Source organism: Myxocyprinus asiaticus, chromosome 16 (assembly GCF_019703515.2).
Source record: "Myxocyprinus asiaticus isolate MX2 ecotype Aquarium Trade chromosome 16, UBuf_Myxa_2, whole genome shotgun sequence".
NCBI classification, from domain to species: Eukaryota; Metazoa; Chordata; class Actinopteri; order Cypriniformes; family Catostomidae; genus Myxocyprinus; species Myxocyprinus asiaticus.
In genome coordinates, this window is record NC_059359.1 from 10,244,781 (window position 1) to 10,270,565 (window position 25,785).

General features: G+C 34.7%; 2 protein-coding genes across 3 annotated transcripts; both read left to right on the forward strand.

Moving 5' to 3' along the window:
* Window positions 1-7,353: 7,353 nt before the first annotated feature.
* LOC127454621 (IgGFc-binding protein) lies at window positions 7,354-14,289 on the forward strand. 2 transcript variants are annotated; one of them, XM_051721945.1, is made up of 4 exons: window positions 7,354-7,406; window positions 8,265-8,343; window positions 9,034-10,239; window positions 11,794-14,289. In XM_051721945.1, exons 2-4 carry the CDS (start codon window positions 8,304-8,306, stop codon window positions 12,222-12,224), a joined length of 1,677 nt encoding a protein of 558 aa, XP_051577905.1. In that variant the 5' UTR covers window positions 7,354-7,406; window positions 8,265-8,303; the 3' UTR covers window positions 12,225-14,289. The 2 variants fall into 2 exon arrangements, with proteins under 2 accessions (XP_051577905.1, XP_051577906.1); XM_051721946.1 differs by lacking the exon at window positions 7,354-7,406 and adding an exon at window positions 7,482-7,554.
* A 2,490-nt stretch (window positions 14,290-16,779) lies between these two features.
* On the forward strand, window positions 16,780-19,514 carry LOC127454628 (ribonuclease P protein subunit p25-like protein). The gene is made up of 2 exons (XM_051721958.1): window positions 16,780-17,030; window positions 17,852-19,514. Exon 2 carries the CDS (start codon window positions 17,868-17,870, stop codon window positions 18,543-18,545), a length of 678 nt encoding a protein of 225 aa, XP_051577918.1. The 5' UTR covers window positions 16,780-17,030; window positions 17,852-17,867; the 3' UTR covers window positions 18,546-19,514.
* The last annotated feature ends 6,271 nt before the right edge of the window (window positions 19,515-25,785 follow it).

Genomic DNA, 25,785 nt, shown 5'->3' on the forward strand with positions numbered 1-25,785 from the left:
TCACATGGGGTAACCTCCTCGTGGTCGCGATTAGTGGTTCTCGCTCTCAATGGGGCGCTTGGTAAGTTGTGTGTGGATTGCGGAGAGTAGCATGAGCCTCCACATGCTGTGAGTCTCCGCGGTGTCATGCACAACGAGCCACGTGATAAGATGCATGGATTGACTGTCTCAGAAGTGGAGGCAACTGAGACTTGTCCTCCACCACCACGAGGACCTACTAAGTAGTGGGAATTTGGCATTCCAAATTGGGGAGAAAAAGGGGATAAAAAATAAATAAAATAAAAATAAAAATAATTAAAAGCAAAAATCTGTTTACAGTGAGGTACTTACAATGGAGGTGAATGAGGCAAATCCGTAAATGTTAAAATACTCACTGTTTCAAAAGTATAGACACAAGACATAAACAATATTTTTGTTAACATGATTTTAGTGCGATAAAATTGCTTACATACCTTTTCTGTGTAAAGTTTTTCCAATAGAATTATAAACTTCACATTTCTTTCTTTTAAACCCTCCAAAAATTGGCCACATTCACTTTATTGTCAGTGCCTCACGTTTTTTTTTTTTTTTTTTTAAAGAAAAGGAGGGACGAATCGAAATAATTTTTTTGTGGTAATCAACATTATGCCACAAATGCTGTCGATTGAGCTTAACTTGTATTGAACCCAGAATATTCTTTTAATGGAAAATGTTTTATTTCATGTTGACTTTAATATACAGTACAGTGGCCTCAGAATGTATTTGGACACTTATGCCACATCCAAATCTATGAATTTTATTGCATTAATAACAAAAAATCAAACCAAGTTGCATCTGCAAACAAATGGTGCTTCCACTTCTTAGAACTCACTAACAGAAATGTTTTCCTATTAGAATTACGTCTATCATCTGGTCCCAAGGTGATATTTAGTGGATGGCTGCATCCGAAAGCTAAGGCATCTAAGGCATCTAAGGCTCAGTCAGTCAATGACTACACAAGGCAGTGATTTTGGATATCAAAAACAGTGAAGGCAGGATCTATGCTACTTTTAAAAATTGACCATATGAAGTTTTCTCAATAGACAGGATGCACAAATTACACTTGGATGTGCCTAGATTAGGGCTGCACGATTTAGACAAAAAGTCATATTGCAATTATTTTGAAATATATTGCGATTGCGATTTGAACTGCGATTATAATAGACAAAAAAATAAAATAAAAATGGTAATGTTTTTCACATGTCTGCCAGAAGGCCACAGGGGTTTTCACACTTCAGTCCTCTTAAAAAGAGCCAAACTAAGACCCTTTTTTCAATTCACCCACAAATAAATAAGTATATAAACAGTGTAAAAGACTGTTTTCTTCATATTCAAATTGCACCCATCCACCGTACACCTGTTTTTGTCCATTTGTGATAGGGTCTCAGCCCACTAATCATCATCATTTGTTTTTGAAACCCAGTCAACAGGAATTTTACAGATGCTCCAATCAGAATTTTAACATCTAATACCTATCTCTAATTTTCTTTTCATCGAATCATCCGATGCTGGTCATTTACATTTTTATCAGCAGCTCATGATACCTGTGCCTGTCTAGACTGAGATGCTGCTAACGCAGATGATAATAAAAACTGCTTCATGCAGGACACGCCAGATTAATGTAAATAAAGTGCTTAGCCCACGTAAGCAAACAGTTGTGAACTGTTACAGATAGAACAGCTCTGAAAACACTGTACTAATGCTCTAACTTAATATATACTGGATAGAACAGCACAGATAAACTTTGAAGTGAGCAGACTATTTATTTATTTAATTAAATCGTAATCAAATTTCATAATTGCCCATAACGTGATTTCGATTTTATTTCGATTAATTGTGAAGCCCTAGCCTCGATGTCAGTCTAACTCCATATATAGCCTCATAAGGCAGCAATTTTAAGCTTTCGGATGCTGACGATATATGAAGTCAGTTCCCCTCAAATTCACACAGGTAGTACACTCTTAAAAATAAAAGTTCCAAAAAGGGTTTTTCGCAACAATGTTATAGAAGAACCATTTCTGGTTCCCCAAAGAATCTTTCAGTGAAAGGTTCTTAAAATATCCATTTTTCTTGTCTAAAGAACCTTTTTCCACTAGAAAGAACCTTTTGTGCAATGGGAAGGTTCCATGGATGTTAAAGATTCTTAATGGAACCATACATGCTGATGAAGAACCTTTATTTTCAAAAGTGTAGAGTAACGACAGTTGTCGTTCATCACATTGAATGTGGAGATGTTTCACTGAGTTTGACAACCAGAAAGAGTCCAAATACTTTATTTCTTAATTTCGAACAGTACATTTTTATACTTTTTTTTTGTTTTTTTTGTTTTTTTGTTTTTAAACCTAACAAACTTCTTTTTGCTAAATGTTTTGTTTGAGAAGTGTGCTTGTGCTATCTTTTTTTAAGTGTCCAAATACTATTTAGGGCCACTGTATAAGCCTATCATACTACTTTGAGTTAGATGAAAATATAAATTAAGTAAAATTTATTGTGAATAAATGTGTCAACGTATATTTGCGTGCTTATAGACCATGATGGCTGTGTGGCAGAAGGTGTAGAGTTTATAGCTGCTACTAATCTCATGACCTGGCCTGAGTCCCATCAATACTGCATGAATAGAAGTTACCAAATGGTCAGCCCAACCAACAACATGGCCCAGGATGAGATGACCATGTGGCTGCAAAAAAACGCAAGAGAGGGGGATATCTGGATCGGACTGCGGCGCAGTCTGCTCACAGTAGAGTGGTACTGGCAAATCGGCAATAAGAGCGTTCACAACGTGAGCTACACGCTGTGGGCTGATGGGCACCCAGTGGAGCCTAAAAATGCTTTGTGTGCTTCTGTATCACTCGATGCCAACAGGAATTTCTCCTGGAAGAGTGTGCCCTGTTGCTTTAAATTAAGGCCTGTCTGCTACAAAAGTGCCATATACTTCAATGAAATTACCTTTGAAATTATTGCTTTAAACATTTAATCCGTTTAATCTTTTTTTTTTTTTTTTTTTTTTTTTAACTGAGAGGCACATGTATTTTACTCCTTGGAAAACCCAATTAAAGAAACTGTATGCCTTTTTTGTTTTTAAGTTAGTGAAAGTATGATATTTATTCATGGTCACAACTGTAACCAGTGGGAAAATACAGAGTAGGTGTGTGACAGTCATTTTGCTCAGTCGCTCAATAGGACCTAATAGAAAATTGCAAAAAATAAAGTATAGGTATATATATATATATATATATATATATATATATATATATATATATATATATATATATATATATATATACAGTATATATTTTACTATCAAGCAATTATGGGGGAAAAGGAAATGACAAACCAAGAATAACTGCATATTTATCTTTACTTTTATTTATTGTAATAATACTTTGACATTTGCAATTTTATAATGGGAGTCAATCGGTCGCCTATTCAAAAATTATGTTATCTTATGAATAAATCAATAATACATACTTTAAACATTATATGAACAAAATATGGTAGTTGTAAGTGTATCATGACAGGTTTTATTTGCTTCCTTTAGTGGAGTTTTGACACAGACATAATCATTAGAGGAGCACAGTGGAATTAAATGGCTCTGGTCATGTGACTATTTGCACCACTCATGTAAAAATTTTCACATGAAATCAAATCTGCCCTGTCAACATCTCTTTTTAGAACCTTCAAATTTCAAACTAAATTTTGGTCACAATTGCTACAGGTTCGATTACATGGGTTAAGCCAAAGTTCTGTCCTTATTTCTTAAGTTGATAAAATTAGGCTATATCATAAAAGTTTAATCATGGTTTTGAATTAGACAGCTCATTTCCAAACTACTTATTTAACTGTTTTCACAAAACTATCTAGAATACTTTTGATTTATTAATAAACATTGGTTTCAAATGTAGTTGTTACTTTTTATTATTATTAGGGCTGTCAGTTTAACACATTAATTCAGTGCGATCTCGACAGATTCATGGGGCGCAAAATTAATGCTTATAATGGACAACACTCCAACAACTGCAAAATCAATTGCTGTGAACTGTAGGCCAGTGATTGGCTAATGTTCAATAATATGCAGATAAACAATACATTGGATTCTAAAGCCACTTTTTGTATTGTCTTAATAACTTCTCTGTCAAATAATGTAATGCATTTGAATTATCTGAATATTAGTTTGTATTATATATATACATATACTGTATACTTTCACCGGCCACTTTATTAGGTACACCTGTACATCTAATTATTCATGCGATTATCTAATCAGCCAATTGTGTGGCAGCAGTGTAATGTACTAAATCATGAAGATTTGGGTCAGGAGCTTCAGTTAATGTTCACATCAACCATCAGTATGGGGAAAAAATCTCAGTGATTTCGACTGCATGATTGTTGGTGCCAGACGGGCTGGTTTGAGTGTTTCTGTAACTGCTGATCTCCTGGGATTTTCTGCCTGGTCTGACAAATCTGGATTTCTGCTGAGGTACACAAATGGTAGGCCCACTGCAGCCTCCGTTTTCTGTTCTTGGCTGACAGAAGTGGAACCCAACGTGGTCTTCTGCTGTTGTAGGCCATCTGCCTCAATGTTCGACATGTTGTGCATTCTGAGATACTATTCTTCTCACCACAATTGTACAGAGTGGTTATTTGAGTTACCGTAGCCTTTCTGTCAGCTCGAACCAGTCTGGCCATTCTCTGTTGACCTCTCTCATCAACAAGGCATTTCCGTCCACAGAACTGCTGCTCACTGGATGTTTTTTTGTTTTTGGGACCATTCGGAGTAAATTCTAGAGACTGTTGTGTGTGAAAATCCCAGGAGATCAGCAGTTACAGAAATACTCAAACCAGCCCGTCTGGCACCAATAATCATGCCATGGTCGAAATCACTGAGATCTCATTAATTCCCTATTCTGATGGTTGATGTGAACATTAACTGAAGCTCCTGGCCTGTATCTGAGTAATTTTATACATTACACTGCTGCCACACAATTGGCTGATTAGATCATTTGTAATTATTTAAATATAACTATTTATCATTATTTCATCAGTATATACTGAATTCTTGTTATTTGTGGGGCATTCTCAGCAAATATTTATATATGCGATTAATGGCACACCATGTAATTAATTTGGTTAAAAATGTTAATCGATTGACAGCCCTAATTATTATTATTGTTATTATTATTATTATTATTATCATCATCATCTTTTTTTATTAGTGTATGCATGTATAATGTATAATGTGCAAATGTATTCTTTATTCTCTTTCACAATATTACAAATATGTGGATCTGTTTATGGCCCTAGTTTGCGGCACTTCTTATATTACTGTCGTTTTTTGGATGAATTACCTGTAATTTTTTTCTAATTTGCATATTGCTTTTGAAAAATGAGTCTGCTAAATTAATAAATATACATTTATGGCCTAACTATTTGATATTGCACAAAACAAAACTGAATCTTCATAGATATGACAATTATGACAACTGTTGGCACTTATGAGAATATAGACTGTGCCTTAAAAGTTCTATAGGCCCTATAACAAGACTTGGAGGTCTATTTGGCTTGGTTTTGGATGCAACATTTGTTTGTATGTGTTTAAAACCTTCTCTCTGTTCGGGCTCTATCCATATTCTCTTGGATTTGCATGGGCCTCCACAGTGTAGATTGTCCTCATGATGCTTTTAAGCTCACTATCACCTCCATGCTGTGATGATCTTTAGGCAGATCTTTCAGTGCAGCCCGCTGTGATTGCAGCTGCTTATTTTTAAGAAGCAAACAATCCTATCGACACATAGGCATAACATGGGCAGTTAACAGGTAAAATGGTTTATTTAATCAAAAAATGCAAAAACGTTATATGCTTACAAACGCATGAAAGAAAATAGCAAAGCAATTTTGCTCAGTTGGTTTGCTACAAGAATTTCAGTACACCATCATAGGCAGTATAGGCCTACACTTGTTTTATTACAGAAAAGTGCTAGATGATTCATTTTGCTATGTGTACGGAACATTACTTACTGCATATTTATTAAACATATTGTCAGAAATAACTGAAAATAAACTTGGTTGCAACCAAATTGATAAACAATGCTGCAATGCTAGCACTTGTTCCAAAGGTGTATGATTATCAAAAGAGAATAAAATTTACCGTGATTTAAACACCTGTCTCAGCAAACGTTTGCTAAAAACGTTTTATTACCATGTAATGAGAGAACATTGGCTCATTGATGGGAATTACTTCATAAAAGTCAATGTTTCTCATTAACTTTGTGCATCTCCCTGGTTGCGGACATTGTGTGACGTCATGCACCTGCATCTCGACAAAACCTGAGTTGGAGATTTCCGAAGTTTGTAATTTAGAGAAAAAAGAGAGAGAGAGAGAAAATAGAAAATAATATATATATATATATATATATATATATATATATATATATATATATATATATATATTTTTATTTATTTTTTTTTAATTATTATTATTATTTTACTATTTGTTTTTTTCTCTCTCTAGTAAGATCTTTGATATTAGGGCAAATATAGGCCTATACTGTAAAAATCTTATTCTTGATGATAATTTTTTATTTGTTTTCCTGTAAAAGAAAAACAAAGGTTAAAACAAAAAAAGTTTTGGTATTTTTATAAAGATATTTAGGTTTTTTTCAGAAAATGTATTTTTAATATAAGTGTGTTTTGTCTTGCTGTACTGGCAGATGTTTTTTCACTTGTTATTAACTTGTTTATAGTCGAAACAAGTGAAAAGAATCTGCTAGTGCTGAAGAAGTAATCCAAAGTATTTAGAATACATTACTGACCTTGAGTAATCTAACAGAATACGTTACAAATTACATTTTACAGCATGTATTCTGTAATCTGTAGTGGAATACATTTAAAAAGTAACCCTTCCAACCCTGCATACATACATGCATGCATGAAATACAAATTTAAATAAAAACTTAATAGAACTTAATTTTTTCTAAGAAACAACTTTTCTATCAAATGTATGGCCTACTCTGCCTGCATTTCAAAGCTCATCAGTGGACTGTAGGCAACTGGGAATACCACATTTGGATGTGTTTATACACTGCATAACTGTGGCTAAACAGTTGAAATAACTAGTCAAAAACATGTTTTTAAATGCACAAGTTCACATTTAGTGAATGTATATTATGGCAATTTATAAGCAGGAATTATTATTAGAAGACAAGGCATAAATGTCCAAATAGATCACTCCGCCAAAGGACAGATGTTGTAAAGTATTTTGTGTAGTCAGGATCATATGCAAATCTCAGAGAAAGTTAAACATTTTGAAAGTCAAATGTGTCTAAACTGAAATAAGAATCCAGCACAGGGTGGATTTTAGACAGAAGAAGAGCACTGGCCAAAAATATCAGGTGAGATGTTTTGCTTTAGTTGGCTTTAAATTAAATCTTGCTTTCTCTTGTTTTGAATAGAGCTACTTGTGTAAAACAAAATGCGCCATTAACTTAATCCTTTAAATAGGATAGAATTTCTCAACTGAAATGCATCAGTATTTGCCCTGTGAGAAATACAGGGAAACCTTAAAAGTTTTAGACATTTTTAAAGAAGAATTTGTTATGCACTGTTAGTAAAACCATGTTTATCATGAAATGCCACAGTTTTTGTTGCTGAGAAATTATTTCTCAGACACATACTTACATTACTGCCTTTTACGTGGTTAATTTTCAATTGTTTAATTCTGTTCTAAATACTGTTGTTAAGACATTTGACTCAAATCATATGTTGTTTCGGAGACTTCATTTTTGTAGTACTTTGTGACAATATTTTGTGTGTAATTCAAAACATTCTATTCATATAATTATAAATGCATTCCATTTTATTTAATTTTTTTAAAGATGAATCTTTGATGTGTGCCAAAAGAACATACTTACTGAGACATTTTATGATGTTGGCTAAATGTGACGCTGCCTGTATAGAACTGCCTCAGTAAATTTAACTCAATGCTTTATTAAATAATGACCTTATAATTTGTATCTTTCATTATAGAATAAAATGTAGGTCTTATAGGTTTTAAAGACCTGAATAACTATGATAATCTTTTAAAGGAATGTGATGTTATTTGACAGTGTGATCAAATTTAATCCCTATATGGCACACAAATCATGCTAATCTGATGTACTTCAAATATATGAAATTTTGTTATCCAAAATCATGAGCAGTTCTTTTTCAGTAGACTAACATATTTGGCATCTGTCTTCTCCCAACACTAGTACACAGCATTCGACTTAACTGAAGTGTAAGGTACAGTCATGTTTGCTATTTTGCTGATTGCATCATTGTTTTGCCAAGGTAAGAAACCTTTTTCATCCTCTATAAGTTTATTTTTTATTTTTTAACATACACTAAGAAAGTAGTTATCTGCAATTGTTAGCTCACAGATCTATTTCTACTTGATCTAAACCATAAACATTACTTTTGTTGGTTTAGTCAGATGAAATAAAATTTTTACTTGAATAAAAGCAGTTCATTTAGATTTTACCACATGAAATACATTTTTTAGGCATGGCTAAAAAAAATTGTGCATACACTGCGAAAATTGCTAACATTTATTTGTTATTTGTACTTGATCTAACCCTTAATAATGACCTTTGTTGGTGTAACCTAGTGTGTATAGGTTAATTCAGCAATGATAAATAAAATATATGACTTGAATAAAACCAGTCACACTAAAATAAATGTTAACCTAAAATATGTGCTTCATGTGATATGTCTAAATTAACAAGTTTTTATTCAAATCATATTATTATTTAACGTTACTGACTCAACCTGAATACATTAGGTGACACCAACAAAACTAATTTTATTGGTAAGATCAGGTAGAAATAGCTCATTATGGTACAATTGCATTTAGATGCTGCCACTTGAAGCACATTTTTTAAGGTTAACATGTTTTTCAGCGTTGCTACTTTCATACTGATGCATGAGTGATCTTAAATGATTATAATAAATTAACATTTTTATACTATTTTGATTTTCAAGGTCTGACAATAGTGAGCTACGGAGACAACTTCATCACTGCATTTCCAGAAAACATAGGTTACTTCTATCCACACAATTCCATGGAAATTATAAGAGTCACTGCCCTTCATGATAACACAACGTTTAACGTCATCTACAGAGGCACACAGAAGACAATATCAATCAGCCAGTCAGGGGAGACCAGCGCCGTGACAATTCAAGGAAGTTTTGAAGTAAATCAACTAAATCAGTACAATAAATCTGTCCGAATTACCAGTGATAAAAATATCACAGTGGTTTCTTATAGTTGTCGGGAAGACAGTGTCCAGACAAACGTTGTTCAGCCCACTACAAATCTCGGTACAAACTATTTGATCCCTTCCCTGAACTACACAGAGTTGCTTGCATCATTCACCCAGTTTAACTCAGCCAGTGGATCCATGAGATACAGCACATTCAAGTTGCTCATTATCAATGCAGTGGGCAATGAAAACAATATCACCTTATTCAAGAAAACAGAGACAGATATTGAAGAAGAGACATTGAGGCTTGAGGCCTACCAGCTTTTCCAGGTTTTGACCAATGGTTCTGTGGTGAGGGTTGAATCAAGCCATGAAATAGCTGTGATACTGACCCACCCCTGTGCAGAGACTGCAGGCTGTACATGTAACATGGTAGTGAATCAGATTCTTCCCACAAAATTTCAAGGTCAAAATTTTGTTGTGCCCTCCATCTTGAACACAGCTCTGACCGAGTTACTTGTGGCAACGGATCAAAACACATCCTCACTATTTTATAACAGCACTCAATTACAACCAATCAGTAATTCCTCAATGCTCCTGCCATTTCCGTATCTGCAGACTGCATCTCAATATTTAACTGCTTCAGAAAACGTGTCCGTCAGACTTCTCAGTCCAGGCCTCATCATGGAATTGATCCCAGAAAACATGTTCTCTGCTTGCTACCTGCTGCAGTTCTTCTCAAGTAAAGGTCAGGCCTTTGTGATAGCTGAAACAGACAGCAGAGATGATGTTCATATACAGGATAGTCCACTTTCGGCTCAGTGGACCGAAATTACAGGCACAAAGTACTCTTCGGCTATAGTAACTCTGAACTACCAAACAGCCGTCATCTGGCATCGAACATCAAGGATTGCCGTTTATATGCTGGACAGTCGAAACACAATAGTTTTTGGAGGTCCAGCTATATCTATAAATGAAAGACCAGGTAAAACATCTCATTATTATTACACTGTAATGAGTACACTTTTAAAGTAATGTTCCAGGTTTAGTACAAGTTAAGATCATTTGACAGCATTTGTGACATAATGGTCTTGTCCCTCGTATATTTAAAAAAAGAGCAAAAATCGTGCTTACTGTAAGGCACTTACAATGGAATGGGGCCAGTCCATAAACATTAAAATACCCACTGTTTCAAAATTATGGCCACAAGACGTAAACATAACATGTGTTAACATGATTTTAGTGTGATATAATCGCTTACGAACCTTATCTGTGTAAAGTTATATCCAATATTACAACTTTGTTGTCATGACTACGTAAAATAGATAAACCCTATAATCTGGTAAATGCCAAAACACAGGTAAAACCTTGATATTATTGCACTAAAATCATGTAAACACATATATTGTTTACATCTTGTGGCTATACCTTTGAAACGGTATGTATTTTAACATTTATTACTGGCCCCATTCACTTCCATTTTAAGTGCCTTACTGTAATCGCAAATTTGGCTAAATAATTTTAAAGTCAAAAGAGTCAGAATTATTTTTTTGAGGTAATACATTTTATGCCATAAATGCTTTAGATTGAGCTTAAATTCTAAACCTGGTATTGAACCTGGAACAATCCTATAAACACTGTAAAATGTGGTAACTTGCAATTGTTACCTTAATGAGCAATTTCTACTTGATCTAACTCTTAAATTAGTTTTGCTAGTGTAACCCAGTGTAGTCAGGTTGATTTAGACATGTTAAATAATAATTTCGACTTGAAACACACCAGTTAATTAAGATGTTAACCTAAAAAATGAGATTCATTTGGTAACATCTCAACGGCTTTTATTCAAGTCAAAAATATTATATAACATCACTTAATCAAACTGGAACACATTAGTTTCACCCAGTGTAACTGTAATCTAATTACTTTTTTAGTCAAAAAAAGTAATTAGATTACAGTTACAGACTTTCAATTAATTTAATTACTTTTAAGAAAATGATATGGTTATGCATATTTCCAGTAAATTATTTATGTAGAATACATAAGTTATGGTCCCGCAAGGAGTCATTGTGAAGGAGAATTGTGAGGTGCTGAGTGTATGACTTGTGTGTAACAATGAATAAGAAAGAAACTTTGCCGGTGGCAGCACGAAGCGTTTGCCAGGGGCAGCACGGACACCACCTTCAGCAACCTCCCCACCCCGGGTAACAAATTTTGTGGTGGGGTTTGGGGGTACTGAAGTGGGGTTTTGCCCAGGGTGCCATACAAGCTAGATCTGCCAATGACTAAGACTGTCAGTCCCTAATATTTGGCATAACGTCTCCTTTTGTGTTCCATGTAAGAGAGAAAGTCATTCAGGTTTGGAAAAACATTAGGGTGAGTAAATGATGACAGAATTTTCATTTTTTGGTAAACTTTGCCTTTAGGGCAACAATTGCAGGAGACCACTTTTTGCAGTGTAAGATATCCCATTTTGTGCATATTAAAATTTATAAATGGTTGCAAAGCACATGATCAAATATCATTGTTTTCATACATTCAGATTATTATGGCTGTGTGGTGATGCCTGGACAGTTTCAAGTTGGAAATGACAAAATGACTTGGCTTGAGTCCCGTGAGTACTGCATGACTACCACAAATCAGTTTGCTTGCCCCATAAATGAAGATATGCTGAAGGATATGACCAGTAACCTGAGCTCACAGCAGGGGCAAGTCTGGATCGGTCTACGCCGGAGTCTTCTCACTACAGAGTTGTACTGGCAGGATGAGAGTGAAAACTCACCCCCTGTGACATATGTGAACTGGGCCAGCAATAAACCACAGAAACTTTGGAGGGGCTTGTGTATGTCCATGGATCCCGAAAATGAATTCAAATGGAAAAATGCTCGCTGCTGTAATAAAAAGAAGCCTGTATGCTACAAAAGGCCTAACTACTTAACTCCGTCACAAATCATAACTACTTCTAGTTGGTAAAGTTCTCAGTTATATGACCACCAATATATTTTAGTTCTAGACTGCAAAATGCCTTTTCATGAGTTTATGGTCTATGTAATGAGGTAATCCACACCAGCTGACATAGACCTTGTTTTTGTCATTTTGCTAAATGTAATATATACTGTATATATGCAGTACTGTGCAAAAGTCTTTATAAGGTGTTTCACAATAGCATTTGTCTTAAGATGGTTATTTATATCTTCAGCTTTAGTGTTTCAATAGGAAATATAAATGTTAGACTCCCAAACATTACTTTTGAAAATAGAAAAGATTAGAATAGAAGAACAGGGAGCCCTGCAACAGATGGCATGGCCCCCACAAAGCCCCCCACTGAACATCGTGTCAGTCTGAGATTACATAAAGAGACAGAAGCAATTGAGACAGCCTAAATAGATAGAAGAACTGTGGTGAATTCTTCAAGAAGCTTGGAACATCCTATCTGCCAACAACCAAGAAAAACTGTGTCCAGGTATACCTAGGAGAATTGGTGCTGTTTTAAAGGTATACTGGACTTTGTATGGCATTAAGTGATAAATGAAAACTATTTATTTCATTATTTTTGAAGACATCCTCACTATGCAACATTTTCACAAATGCCTAAAACTTTTGCACAGTACTGTATATATATATATATATATATATATATATATATATATATATATATATATATATATGTGTGTGTGTGTGTGTGTGTGTGTGTGTGTGTGGAGGAGACGTAAAACAGATGCTGAATTAATCTCCAACTGCAGACTATATAAGTGTGTATTGCACAAACAAAATCAACAGTAACATTTTAGCTACTATAAGCTTTTATTAAGTAAATTAAATACGTTAAAAATGTATTTTAAATATTCTATTAAACCACTTTAAATGGTAATATTATTAGTAACATTAAAATAGTTTTGGTGTCATGCATCTATGCTTTCCTTTATACCAACATTAAAACATTACATCATCTCATGATTTTTGATTTGGACTTTATGCTTAACAGTAGCAACAGCCTTTTTAGTTTCTGGTGGGAAGTACTTGAAATTAACAGATTACACTTTCTATGAAAAATTCATTATACATACATGTATGTTCTTAAAGCATTATAAAGCTATTCATAATTCCTTACAATATACATTGTAATCTGTCATATGTTTTCATAAATAAATGTAACCAAGACGTAATATAATACTTATCTATGGTTACATCTTGGTGTATTTTAACACATTAAAATGTATGATATAAATGTTATATGATACAAAACATAAAATATGTTGTTGAAATTGAGTTTTAATTACAATGCATTTCTAGCTATAAGAGGGATAAGTGACTGCTTAGGGCCCCCGGGGCACCAGAGATTGTTTTAATTCATTCATTCATTCATTCATTTTTTTTTTTTTTTTACCATTTTAATACAGTTATTTATTGTAAATTTGTATACAAAAAACAAAAAACAACAACAACAACAACAACAACAAAAAAGTATGTGCCACTATCCATGGTAACATCTGTTTATTATGTTAAAAAATAAGGGAAATAGGATGAAAGAATCGTTTAATGACAGCAGTAAAATGTAATATGGTGTATTGTGTGATAAAGACATCCAGTGCCCAGAATATGAATTTCATATAATTCTGTTCTATTTCTAAAGTCTTTCGTGGGCCGCATAGCAGCAGTCGGAGGGCCACAGATGGCCCACCTTTGGACACCCCTTGCATAGACTGTATGAATCAAATGTATTCCTTGAGGAACTTAATAGCTCTAATCTCCCCTCTGTGGAGTGTAGGATCATTAATCAACCTATTTATGACTTTAGTAACTGTAATCAACCCTAAATATGATCACTCTGTGTGCTCTTACCTAACCCTTCTATTTCCCTGATTTGTATGCATATTTGCTGAGAGCTACATACATAGGCTATTATTTACTGCTGGAAGTTTGCCCATTTAGTCATCAGGCATAAAATATGACTGCGATCTCAGGATACTTATAAAACTCAAGTCTTGTATTTGTTCAACCATGTCTGCCTGCTCAAGTATCATCAAATATCAATAAACAGCAGATCGGATCAAACAAAACACATTGTTTACGACTGATGTGTGTTTTAGCTGTTGCAACCAAGGAGCTCAAAAATACCAGTTGCAACTCAGCATTTGATCAACACTTTCCCACTTATTATTTTAGCCTATTCTTTATTTTGTACACTATTTAAAAATAGAAAACAAACTTTATTTACACAGATAGTGTACTTTAACCAATATTACGTGGTTGTATTTATATGTTTTGGTTTAGATGTATTTCGGAATTAAGTGTTACAGATAGCATATTGATTACACTGTCAGTCCACTGTCGGCCATCTTTGGAATGCTCTCGGGAGGCTATTTCCAGTCATGAAAGTACAGTTACTATCTACTTGAATGGGGGAACACCGGAATTTCAAAAACGGTTGGTCAAGATTACGATCAAAGAAAATATTTAAAATCAGCAGCAAAATCTAACAATACTGGAATCATAAATTGTGCGTCTTTACCTCAGATTACGCTACAAAACGCAATTTTCCCGGCTTGTATAGCCAATGCGCATGCGCATTCTCACGTTGATTGACAGGCGATGTCTGTATCTAAAAGGTGATTGGCTCTTTTACCTGTAAGGCGGAACTTCGTTCGGCGTTCCAATTTCTCCCATCTATTTTAATAGAAGTGGCCCGTCTCTGCTAAATAATCTCTGAAGAAATGCAACAAAAAAATTTAATAAATTATGGTATGATTGGTCGAACTTTCCTTTAACCATATTATACGTTAATATAATGTAATAAAGGATAAAAAGTTATATCTAGTTTGTAATTTCGTGGTTTATTCACCCTCTGTGGGAATTGTGAATCCGTTCCTGATTCTAAACGCTTGGAGGCGCTTCGCTCTTATAAATGACTTTTCTAAGCTCTTGCTCAGCAACACGTCAGCTTTACTACATGGAGAAGAAATGTAAAAAAACAAAAATGCGTTGGTAGTTGATTAATACAAACGTTTCTACATTTGGTGATTTATTCATGTATTAGGCGGGATTAGGTTAAGTGTCACTTATCAAGCATATAATCATAACAAACTGGAGAAACCTCTCATTTTTGAGGATGTAGTTTGTTTTTTAATGGTTTTTGTGTATTGTAATTTCTTTAAATTTGACTATTAACATATGGTGTTATGGGTGTGGTAAAAGACACGTTTCACTTCTCTTAATTTTAAATTTAGCATCAAGACATCAGGAATGAGGCCTATAGATTCTGCCACACAGAAATGCTGCTCAATTAATTGTTTATAAGTTTAAAATGGTTTAATTGTTTAAAATTAAATGTTTACTTATGCTTACTTCTTCATAGAAACATTTGATCAAAGTGTAATTTTTGAATGTTGAAAATTGCAAATTTCAGATCTTGTATATATCAAGAAAACTCCTCCATTCTGTTCCCATAGTTATTGTTTTGTAAAAAAAAAATATTAAAAAATAAAAATAAAATAAAAATAAAAATATCACATTCTGTAGAACTGTTATGTCACACGAAGAAATAGACTGTATCTCCCATCTTACAACATGCTGAACTTGGTGTGGTGAACTGATTTCAATGGGAGCTTGAGATGATCTTCCTAATTGGTTTCCTTAAATGGTCACTGGCATTCTTGGGAATTCAGTGTTTAAAGAAATAATGATTGAGGAAGCAGATGTTCTTAATTTACTGGTATATACCCATTCATGCGGACAGCACTGGCATCCAGTGTTCCTAAGTTTGCCAGCTACAGCTTAGTTAAGATGATAACGACAAATAATGTAGCCTAATAATACTGTCTCGTATGTCGTGACTGGGTTTTCTGTCATTTGAGACCTTAATTTGTGTAATGAATCCACAAGAGACAGGACCATGTGGTTGCACTGGTAAATTTGTTTGGTAAAAGTGGTTTAATGACTACTGAAAGAGAAGAGATGATATCTTCCTCATACCATATATGGTTTGACTATGTCACAAAATACATTACAGAATGAATTTTATATTAGTATACAAATTTTATTTTCATAAACGGAAATTCTGATTTCTTGCTGTGTCGATAATTTGATGATTGTACTTAAATTAGCCTAATAAATAAAATAAAAATATATTTCTTATTAGCTGTTGAGCCATAGGCTAATGACCTACCTTTATCTTTTCTTTTATGTTTTATTTCCTTCCTTGCATTTATTAACTATGCAACTCTGTGAATGTGAGCTTATAATGTTCAATCTTTTGTGCTAATGAGCGGTTTATCAAACATACATATTATGTTCTTATTAACGTTTTTACAATAATAATAATACAAATAAAAAAGAATAAAAAAGAATTAATGAATTAATAATAATAATAATAATAATAATAATAATAATAATAGTAGTAGTAGTAGTAATAATAATAATAATAATAATAATAAAAAAAGAATCATTGGAAAACTACTCTTCCCATAAACACTTGCTAAATTTTGCGGCAGCGTTTCACATAAACCGGCAAAATTTGAGCTGACGTCATACAATGGTACAAGCGAATAAGCCTGCAGAAGCACAAAAAAAAAAAGAACAACAACAACAACAAAAAAAACGGTTTAATTTCTTCAACCCTGTTGTTTAGTTATAGTTAACTTAGCTGTCAAAAAGTATTTTGTACACTTTGCCACCAAAGCTCACTCTTAGAGCGTCATACAAGTCCACATTTATTAAGAGAAACTCCCGCAGCCACCTGAACTCGCTAGCCAGCGTGCTACTTTAGCAAAGGAAGGGAAAGTAAGTTTGTGCTATAATGTGTGTGTGTGTGTGTGTATATATATATATATATATATATATATATAATATGCCACAGTGAATTGTGGTGTTGTGTCCATGTATTTAAAGATTTCGGGGACTGTATTTATAATGCTAATGCAGTTCGATTAAATTGTACTGATGTTATTTTTACTCTCTCTGTGCCACATGAACTTAATGATTGTTCTTGTCCATTGATGGTTTGATGATTGATTGTGACATAGAAGAATATCATGTTTTTTTTATCTTCTGCATTATGTACTTGCTTTTATAATCTACTTTATATCATTCTTTACCACACCTCAGAATTTAGAAATACACTACCAGTCAAAAGTTTGAACACACTTACTCATTCTTTATTAACATATTTGCCTACTATATATATATATATATATATATATATATATATATATATATATATATATATATTATAATTTAAATAATGCTTGCACCCAATTTATATTTGTCTACAAAGCAATTGTCAAACATTAAACCTTTATGTGAAAAGGTTTTGAGGATCATGAGAAACATAAACTCAGTTAAGTGTGTACAAACTTTTGACCATAATTTAAATGTATATACTTAATGGATTCTCTGGAATTTATCACAAAACCAAACACCAGCAACATCAAACAGATTGCACAAATAGGCCTACACAGTAAGGTTTATACAACATGGTCCTTATGCGGTATGTGCACTGCATGTTTTGAATTTACATTATCACAGATGATTCCTTGTTTTCTGATGTTCTGATTTATATATAATCATTCTAAAGGCTTTTTCTGGTGCTTTAATATGCACAGGTGAAGACTCGATGATATGGAGAACTACAGAAAAGCACGCATTGTAGAGCAGCCCTGCCTGTCTCCATTCCCCAACCTGCCCAGTGACACCCCTGAAGTTCGGGTGAAAGACGGCAGCAAAATCCGCAACCTGATGAGGTTTGCTTTAAGCCGAATGGAGGAAAAGGGAGCTTCAGCAGAACACACAGCCACTCAAGAAGGTTCAGAGGCAACCACTGGTTCAGGTGAGAAGCTGTGCCGGCAGATCATGTTCACTGGTGTGGGACAGAGTGTAGCCAAAGCCATCACATGCGTGGAGATCATGAAACGGCGTGTACACGGACTACATCAGCACACCAAGCTGGCCTACCGTACAGTCCAGGAAGTCTGGGAGCCCCTGGAGCCTGAGGCAGGGTTGGACAGTCTCACCGTCAGCAGAAATGTACCCAGTGTATGGGTACTGCTTTCCAGAGATTCTCTTGACAGGAACCAGCCAGGCTACCAAGCACCAGGTTCATTTGATGCCTTGTGGGCACAGGCTCTCAAAGAGGAAGCTGCAGGCCAGAAACATGGACAGAGGAGGAAGAGAGAAAATACAGGGGTTGGAAGGGGAGAAGGGGCTAGCAGAGGAAAGGGCCCACGCCAAAACCGAGGGCCGGGACAACGTGGGAAGGCACGTAAACCTCTTGGTCGCGCAGGTGGAGGGCAAAATTAAATGTTTCATAGGAACTACCTTCTTAATTGAAGCATCGCTCATACTGACTAATGTTAGATTTTCGAAAGGACTCAAGGTATAATATTATTTGATGTCATGTCTGACAGACATTTACATAAGCAGGCTAAATGAATGTGAACGCACTTCTGAATGTCTGTCTGTCTGTCTTTTTTTTTTTTTTTTTTTAAGGAAGAGATTAAATTATTTTCTGAAGTATTTGGAGGCACCAGAATTATTATTATTATTCTTTTAAAAGCTGTGGCCCTCAGATTGGCTTCAGAAGTGCCCCCAAAAGGGTTGAAAGTTTCTGTTTATCATATATATATATATATATATATATATATATATATATATATATATATATATATATACACACACACACAGTACTGTGCAAAAGTCTTGCTTCACGTAAGATGCTTCACAAAAACATTTAAGATGGTTATTTGTATTTTCAGCTTTAGTGTGTCAATAGGAAATATAAATGTTAGACTCCTAAACATTACTTTTGCAAATAGAAAAGATTAGAATAGAAGAACAGGGAGCACTGCAACAGATGTCAGTCTGAGATTACATATAGAGACAGAAGCAATTGAGACAGCCTAAATACATAGAAGAACTGTGGTGAATTCTCCAAGAAGCTTGGAACATCCTATCTGCCAACAACCAAGAAAAACTGTGTCCAGGTGTACCTAGGAGAATTGGTGCTGTTTTAAAGGCAAAGGTGGTCACATCGAATATTGATTTCGCTTTTTTATGTTTATTGGACTTTGTATGACAGAATAGTTCACCCAAAAAAACAAAAAGAGATTTCTCTGTTATACATGTTGGCTTTCGATTTTTTTTAAAGATGTAAATTGTTATTAAAAAAAAAAAAATAACTTCAGTGGTACATATGGTATCAGCCAACAGAGTTAATACACCTTGGTCTTCTAATTCATCAGCATTTAAATGTTTTTTTTTTTTTTTTTTTTAAATGCAAACAAAGAATGTGACAGTATTTACATATAACAAATACAAAATAACCAAGGCAAACAAACATACATACCAATGGCCAACATGACAAGTCTATCTCCTGTATGTGTATATATCTGTGTGTGTGTGTGTGTGTAAGTGTATCTGGGTGTTGGGGTGAAAGCATATAAACAAAAGAACATCTAGAAATGTATAATAGATATAACAATAGTGAAAACAACAAATAATAATGACAATAAAAATGACAATAATAATAAACTCAATTCATTAAGAATGGGGGGTTGGAGGACGAGGAAGAGGGCGAATAATAATAATAGTATTAGTAATAATAATATTAAATTATTATAAGGCCGCTTCTGATCCCTCCATGGTCACATCATAAATTAGTCCCCTGCCCATGTCACGCCACAACGGGCCATCAGGGAGAGATGCCGCGGAGCACAGGACATTCCCCACATGCCTGTGTTTTTTTTTTTTCTCCTCCTCCTTCAATAGGTGTGTATGTGTGTCAACTAGTGTGCGATGCATTAAAAAAAGCAAGGCATGCAGCGTAGAACCAGCCCAGGGCAAAGCCCAGGCCACCACACACATGCCACGCTTACCCTGTGTTGTGTTCTCTTTTTCCTTCCCTTCCTTTTTCTCCTTTTTCTGATGCGTTCCTTGTTAAGCTCTTAATAGATGTGTGTGCATCTCAGCTAATATGTGATGCAGTAAAAAAAAAAAAAAAAAAAAAGCGAGGCATGCAATGCAGAACCAGCCCAAGGTAAGAAATCCAGGGCGAAAAGTTGGGAGATGGCGGGAAGGTACAAGCCCCAGGCCCCACACCACACCCACCCACAACTAACCCCCACTGCACTGGACACGGACTAGGTTGCCACGGCCTGCTGGGGTCCCAAAGCAGAGGAGAAAAAATAAATAAAAAATTAATCAATTAACTTATTTTTATATGTATTTAACTAGGTTCAATATTAAGCAGTGTTGTTACCTCCTCCTAATACCCCCCCAAATCATATGTGGATGTAGATGGAGGTGTATCGTTGTGGTTGGTTTCGGGCAAAGAAGGTCAGCGGATTCATGACTGTTGGATGGTAATGAGAGATGACCAAGAGGGGTGTAGTTCTAGTGTACTGTTTTGAACGGAAGTGGACAGGTTTTCCATGGAGATGTAATCTATTAGTAAGTTTTTCCAAGATGCAACATGTATGGTGTTCCTTGATTTCCAGTTCATGAGAATAGTTTCCTTGGCGACCGTTAGTGCCACTAGGAGTAATTGACTGTTTGTGTTGTTTAAATTGATTATGGATATGTCACCTAGTATACAGAGGGAGGAAGACATTGGGATGTGACATCCCATAAGGACGGATAGTGATTCAGTGATGATTTCCCAAATTTTTTTAACGGGGGTGCAATGCCAAATGGCATAAACATAGGTGTCTGGGTTATTTTGTGTGCAATGTGAGCAGGTTTCTGAAGTAAATCCCATTTTAAACAATTTCCGTCCAGTTAGGTGAAATCTATGACGTACCTTATATTGTACAAGTTGCAGGTTGGCATTTTTTGTCATGAAGTAGGTATTTTTGCAGATATGTGTCCAGAAATCGGCATCGGGAGTAATGGATAAGTCTGATTCCCATTTAGCATTTGGTAAGCTTAATGTGTTGTCTGATTTTGATATTATTCTATATATTTTGGAGAGTAGTTTTTTTGAGGAGGATATGTTAATTAGCTCTGAGATTAAAGGGGAAGGTCTAAGTTAATGGTCCGAGTGTCGATTTTTGATTGGATAGATGATTTGATTTGTAGGTATTCCAAAAAACATTTACTCCTGATGCGGTTTTTCTGGACCAAGTGGGAAAATGAGGCCAGGTTATTATTATGAAGGATATGTTGAAGTAGTGTGATGCCCTTTTCTGCCCATGTGCGTAAGTTAAGTGACTTTTTGTTAACTGTAAAATCTGGGTTATTCCAAATGGGGGTGTATTTAGATAGTGCAAGAGGGGTGCTTGTGATTTGATGAAATTTCCACCACACTGTCAGAGCTGCTGCTGTTGTTGGCATTTTAAAACAGGAGTGTTTTTTGATTGTCTGACTGTAGGAGGGTAAGTCCTGTAAGAATGTGAATGTCCTTACAAACTGTTTGTTCAACATCTAACCATGTGTTTTCTGATGGGTTAGGATGACTCCATTTGTATATATTTTGAAGCTGATTGGCCAGAAAGTAATGGTAAAAATGAGGTGCTACTAGTCCTTGTGTTTTTGGTTTCTGTAGGGTAGTCAATTTAATTCTTGGGGTCTTATTTTTACAGTAGAATTTGGTAATGATTGAATCTAGAGATTTAAACCATGTGAGGGTGGGTTGTGTTGGAATCATTGAGAATAAATAGTTTAGTTTAGGGAGTATAGTCATTTTAATTACTGATATTCTGCCCATAATGGATAGTGGTAAGTTCATCCAGCGTTGAAGATCATCATCTATTGTTTTGAATAATGGAGTAAAGTTAAGTCCAAACAGCTCTGACAGCCTGGGGGAAATATTAATGCCTAAATATGTGATGTGATTGGTGCATAGAGGGATAGGTGGTGTCTGGGATGACACATCCAAGCTGTTGGAATTTAATGAAAGAATAGAAGATTTACTCCAGTTGATTGAGTATTCAGAAATATTAGAGAATGAAACAATGAGTTTAATCGTTTCTTGTAATGATGATGGGGGTTCTTGTAAATACAATAATAAATCATCAGCGTAAAGGCTGATTTTGTGGTGTATATTTAGTGTTTGAATTCCTTTAATGTAGCTGTTTTGATGGATGGCTGCTGCTAACAGTTCAATAAAAATGGTAAATAGTGAGGGGGAGAGTGGGCATCCTTGTCTAGTCCCGCGGTGCAGTGTGAAGCTACGTGATGTTAGTTCATTGGTGATGACAGTGGCTGAAGGTGATGTGTACAAAATGTTGATCCAGTTAATGAATGACTCCCCAAAACCAAACCTCTCCAATGTGGAAAACAAGAATTTCCAGTTGACCCTATCAAAAGCTTTTTCTGCATCGAGAGTAACTATGATGGTTTTTGCTTTTTGAATTGAAGAATAATACATTCAGTTAAAAAGTCTGTGTGTGTTGGTGGATGCAAGTCTACCTTTAATGAAACCGGTTAGATCTGGGTGGATTATAGATGGCGTGACTTTTTCGATTCTATGTGCTAGTGCTTTGGCAATGATTTTAATGCCTACATTAATTAGAGAAATGGGACGATAGCTTGATGGTAATGTTGGGTCTTTATTGGGTTTGAGGAGTGTTCATGTTAACTGGGAGTTTTGATTGTTGTTTTGATTCACTTATCATTCGGATGAAAAGTGGTGATAAAATGGACCAAAAGTGTTTGTAGAACTCAGCAGGGAATCCATTAGGACCTGGTGCTTTATTGTTCGGCATGAGTTTTAGGGCAGTAAAAAGTTCATGTTATGTTATGGGTGATTCCAGGCTATTTATTTGATGTCTACTAAGTTGTGGCAGATTGATGCTGTTGAGAAATGAATTGATGTCTTTCTGATTTGGGTCTTTTTCTGATGAGTATAATTTACTGTAAAAATTGTGAAAGATTTGGTTTATTTCATCCGGTGAGTTGGTGGACTTCCCTGCTGTGTCTGTAATAACTGGGATTGTTGTTTTTTCCTTATTTTGTTTGATTTGATTTACCAAATATTTACCAGATTTATTACTGTGATGGAAGTCTTCTTGTCTTAGCCTACACTACCGGTCAAAAGTTTTGAAACACTTGACCGAAATGTTTCCCATGATCTTAAAAATCTTTTGATCTGAAGGCATATGCTTAAATGTTTGAAATGAGTTTTATAGACAAAAATATAATTGTGCCACCATATTAATTTATTTCATTATAAATCTAAAATTTAATTTAAAAAAATGTTTTTGAAATTGATGACTTGGACCAAATAATAAAGAAAAGCAACCAATAAGTGCCCAGCATAGATGGGAACTCCTTCAATACTGTTTAAACAGCATCCCAGGGTGATACCTCAAGAAGTTGGTTGAGAAAATGTCAAGAGTACATTTCTTAAAATTCAAGGCAAATGGTGACTACTTTGAAGATGCTAAAATATATAATATTATAATATATAAAAACACAGTTTTGATTTATTTTGGATTTTGTTTAGTCACAACATAATTCCCATAGTTCCATTTATGTTATTCCATAGTTTTGATGACTTTAATATTATTCTAAAATGTGAAAAAAAAATTATAATAAAGAATGAGTAAGTGTTTCAAAACTTTTGACCGGTAGTGTATGTATCAGGAATTGAGTATGTTTATTGATTATTTAATTTAGTTTAAATTTATATTTTCTTAGTTTATTCTGTGTTTCTTCTGTTGGGATATTTATATTGATGTCTTCGAGTTGATTGATTTTTTGTTCTAGTTCTGCTACTTGTTCCTTTTCTTTCTTTTTTTTTGTAAATGGAAATTGAGATTCTTTTTCCTCTTAGTACTGCTTTCCCTGCTTCCACAGAAGAGACGGAGATGATTCCGGGGTGTCATTCATTTCTAGAAAGCATGCCCACTCTCTTTTAAAATAACTGTCAAATTCAAGGTCTTTCAGAAGAGATGTGTTAAAGCGCCATCTGGTAATGGATTTATGTGGACTAGTTCTATTCCATTTTAATGTTACCGGGGCATGATCACTAATGACTATTGGATGGATCTTTGATTCAGAAATATTTGATATAATAGAATTACTGGTGAGAAAGAAATCAATACGGGAATATGAGTGGTGGACTGGTGAGAAAAATGAGTATTCATTAGCATTTGGATGCTGTAATCGCCAACTATCGCCAAGATCAAAATCACTCATGAACTGTTTTATGGTTTCTGCAGATTGGCAAATGCGTTTATTGCTCATACTATTAGATCTATCTATTGTTGGGTTGAGAACTGTGTTGAAGTTGCCTGCTATTATGACTGGACAGTTAGAATGGTTTGAAATGAAGGAAAAAAGGTCTGAAAAAAAGATGGGTCATCTGTGTTTGGGCCATATACATTACCAATTGTAACTGGGCTATTATTATTTGAAATGTTTATGATAATGAAACGTCCTTCAGGGTCTATAACGGTGGTGTTATGAACAAATGAGATTTTTTTACTTATTAAAATGCATACTCATCTTTGTTTTGTGTTATAGTGAGCTGATAATAAATGATTGTATTTTGATGATTTAATTTTGTTGTGATCTGATTCTGATAGATGTGTTTCTTGCAAAAAGCATATGTCGGCTTGTAGTTTATTTAAATGATTCAAAACTTTGATCTTCTTTATCTGAGAACCAAATCCACGAATGTTCCAGGTTAGAAAAGTGATTGATGACATGTTATGTTTTTATGAGGAAATAGAAAATAAACAAAAATGTATATTAATGTGTGAGTGTATATATTCATGCAATTATGGCAGTGCGTATGCTTGCATGCATAACATGGCAATGCTGTTGGCAGACTAACAAAACTAAAGATACACAAATCTTGGGGGGGGGTGGGTTGACACGAGACCTAGGTGCAATGTAAAAGCACATCTTATATATTTAAGAGAGAGCATGTGAGAGAGAAAAAAGTACTGGGGAGTGGGGTAGTGGTGGTGTGTTTATAAGTTTATGATCATGGCAGTTATTGACTCAGGAATGTGAGTGAAGGGTTCAGAAAAGCCAGGGGGTAATGTCCTTATCACGATATAACTGTCCATCTATGTATAATTTGTCCACTGCAATGACTGCCTTTTTTCTTTCATTTATCATCTGTTTTTGGATTGGGAAATGCTGTTTTTGACGTTCAAGTATGTCCTTTGGGTACATAATATATAATAAATATTCATTTAGGATGCAAAGTTAGGTTCCTCTGGAGTATAGCTGCCAGTGATACCTCTCTGTCATTTTACCTTGTCAGGAAGTATTTCAGATCATGAAGTAAACCAACACTATGCATGTGAATTTGCTTACAAACAGCACTATGCATGGGTTTTCCATGTCTGAAGACAAAAAAATTGTCATCTTTTGGCCCTTCATTACATTATGCAAAGGAAAGGAAATTGTGTGTTTTGAATGCCAAATGTCTGTGCAGAAAATACACAACATTTGGTTTAGAAATAGAAAGGTATATGGCCAAATGTGGATGTTGTGTGGCTGACATTGTAGTGAAAGCTAAAAGGAACTATGAGCCGTGCATGTATATAGTTTATGTACAAATCATATATAGTGCTTTATCAAAATG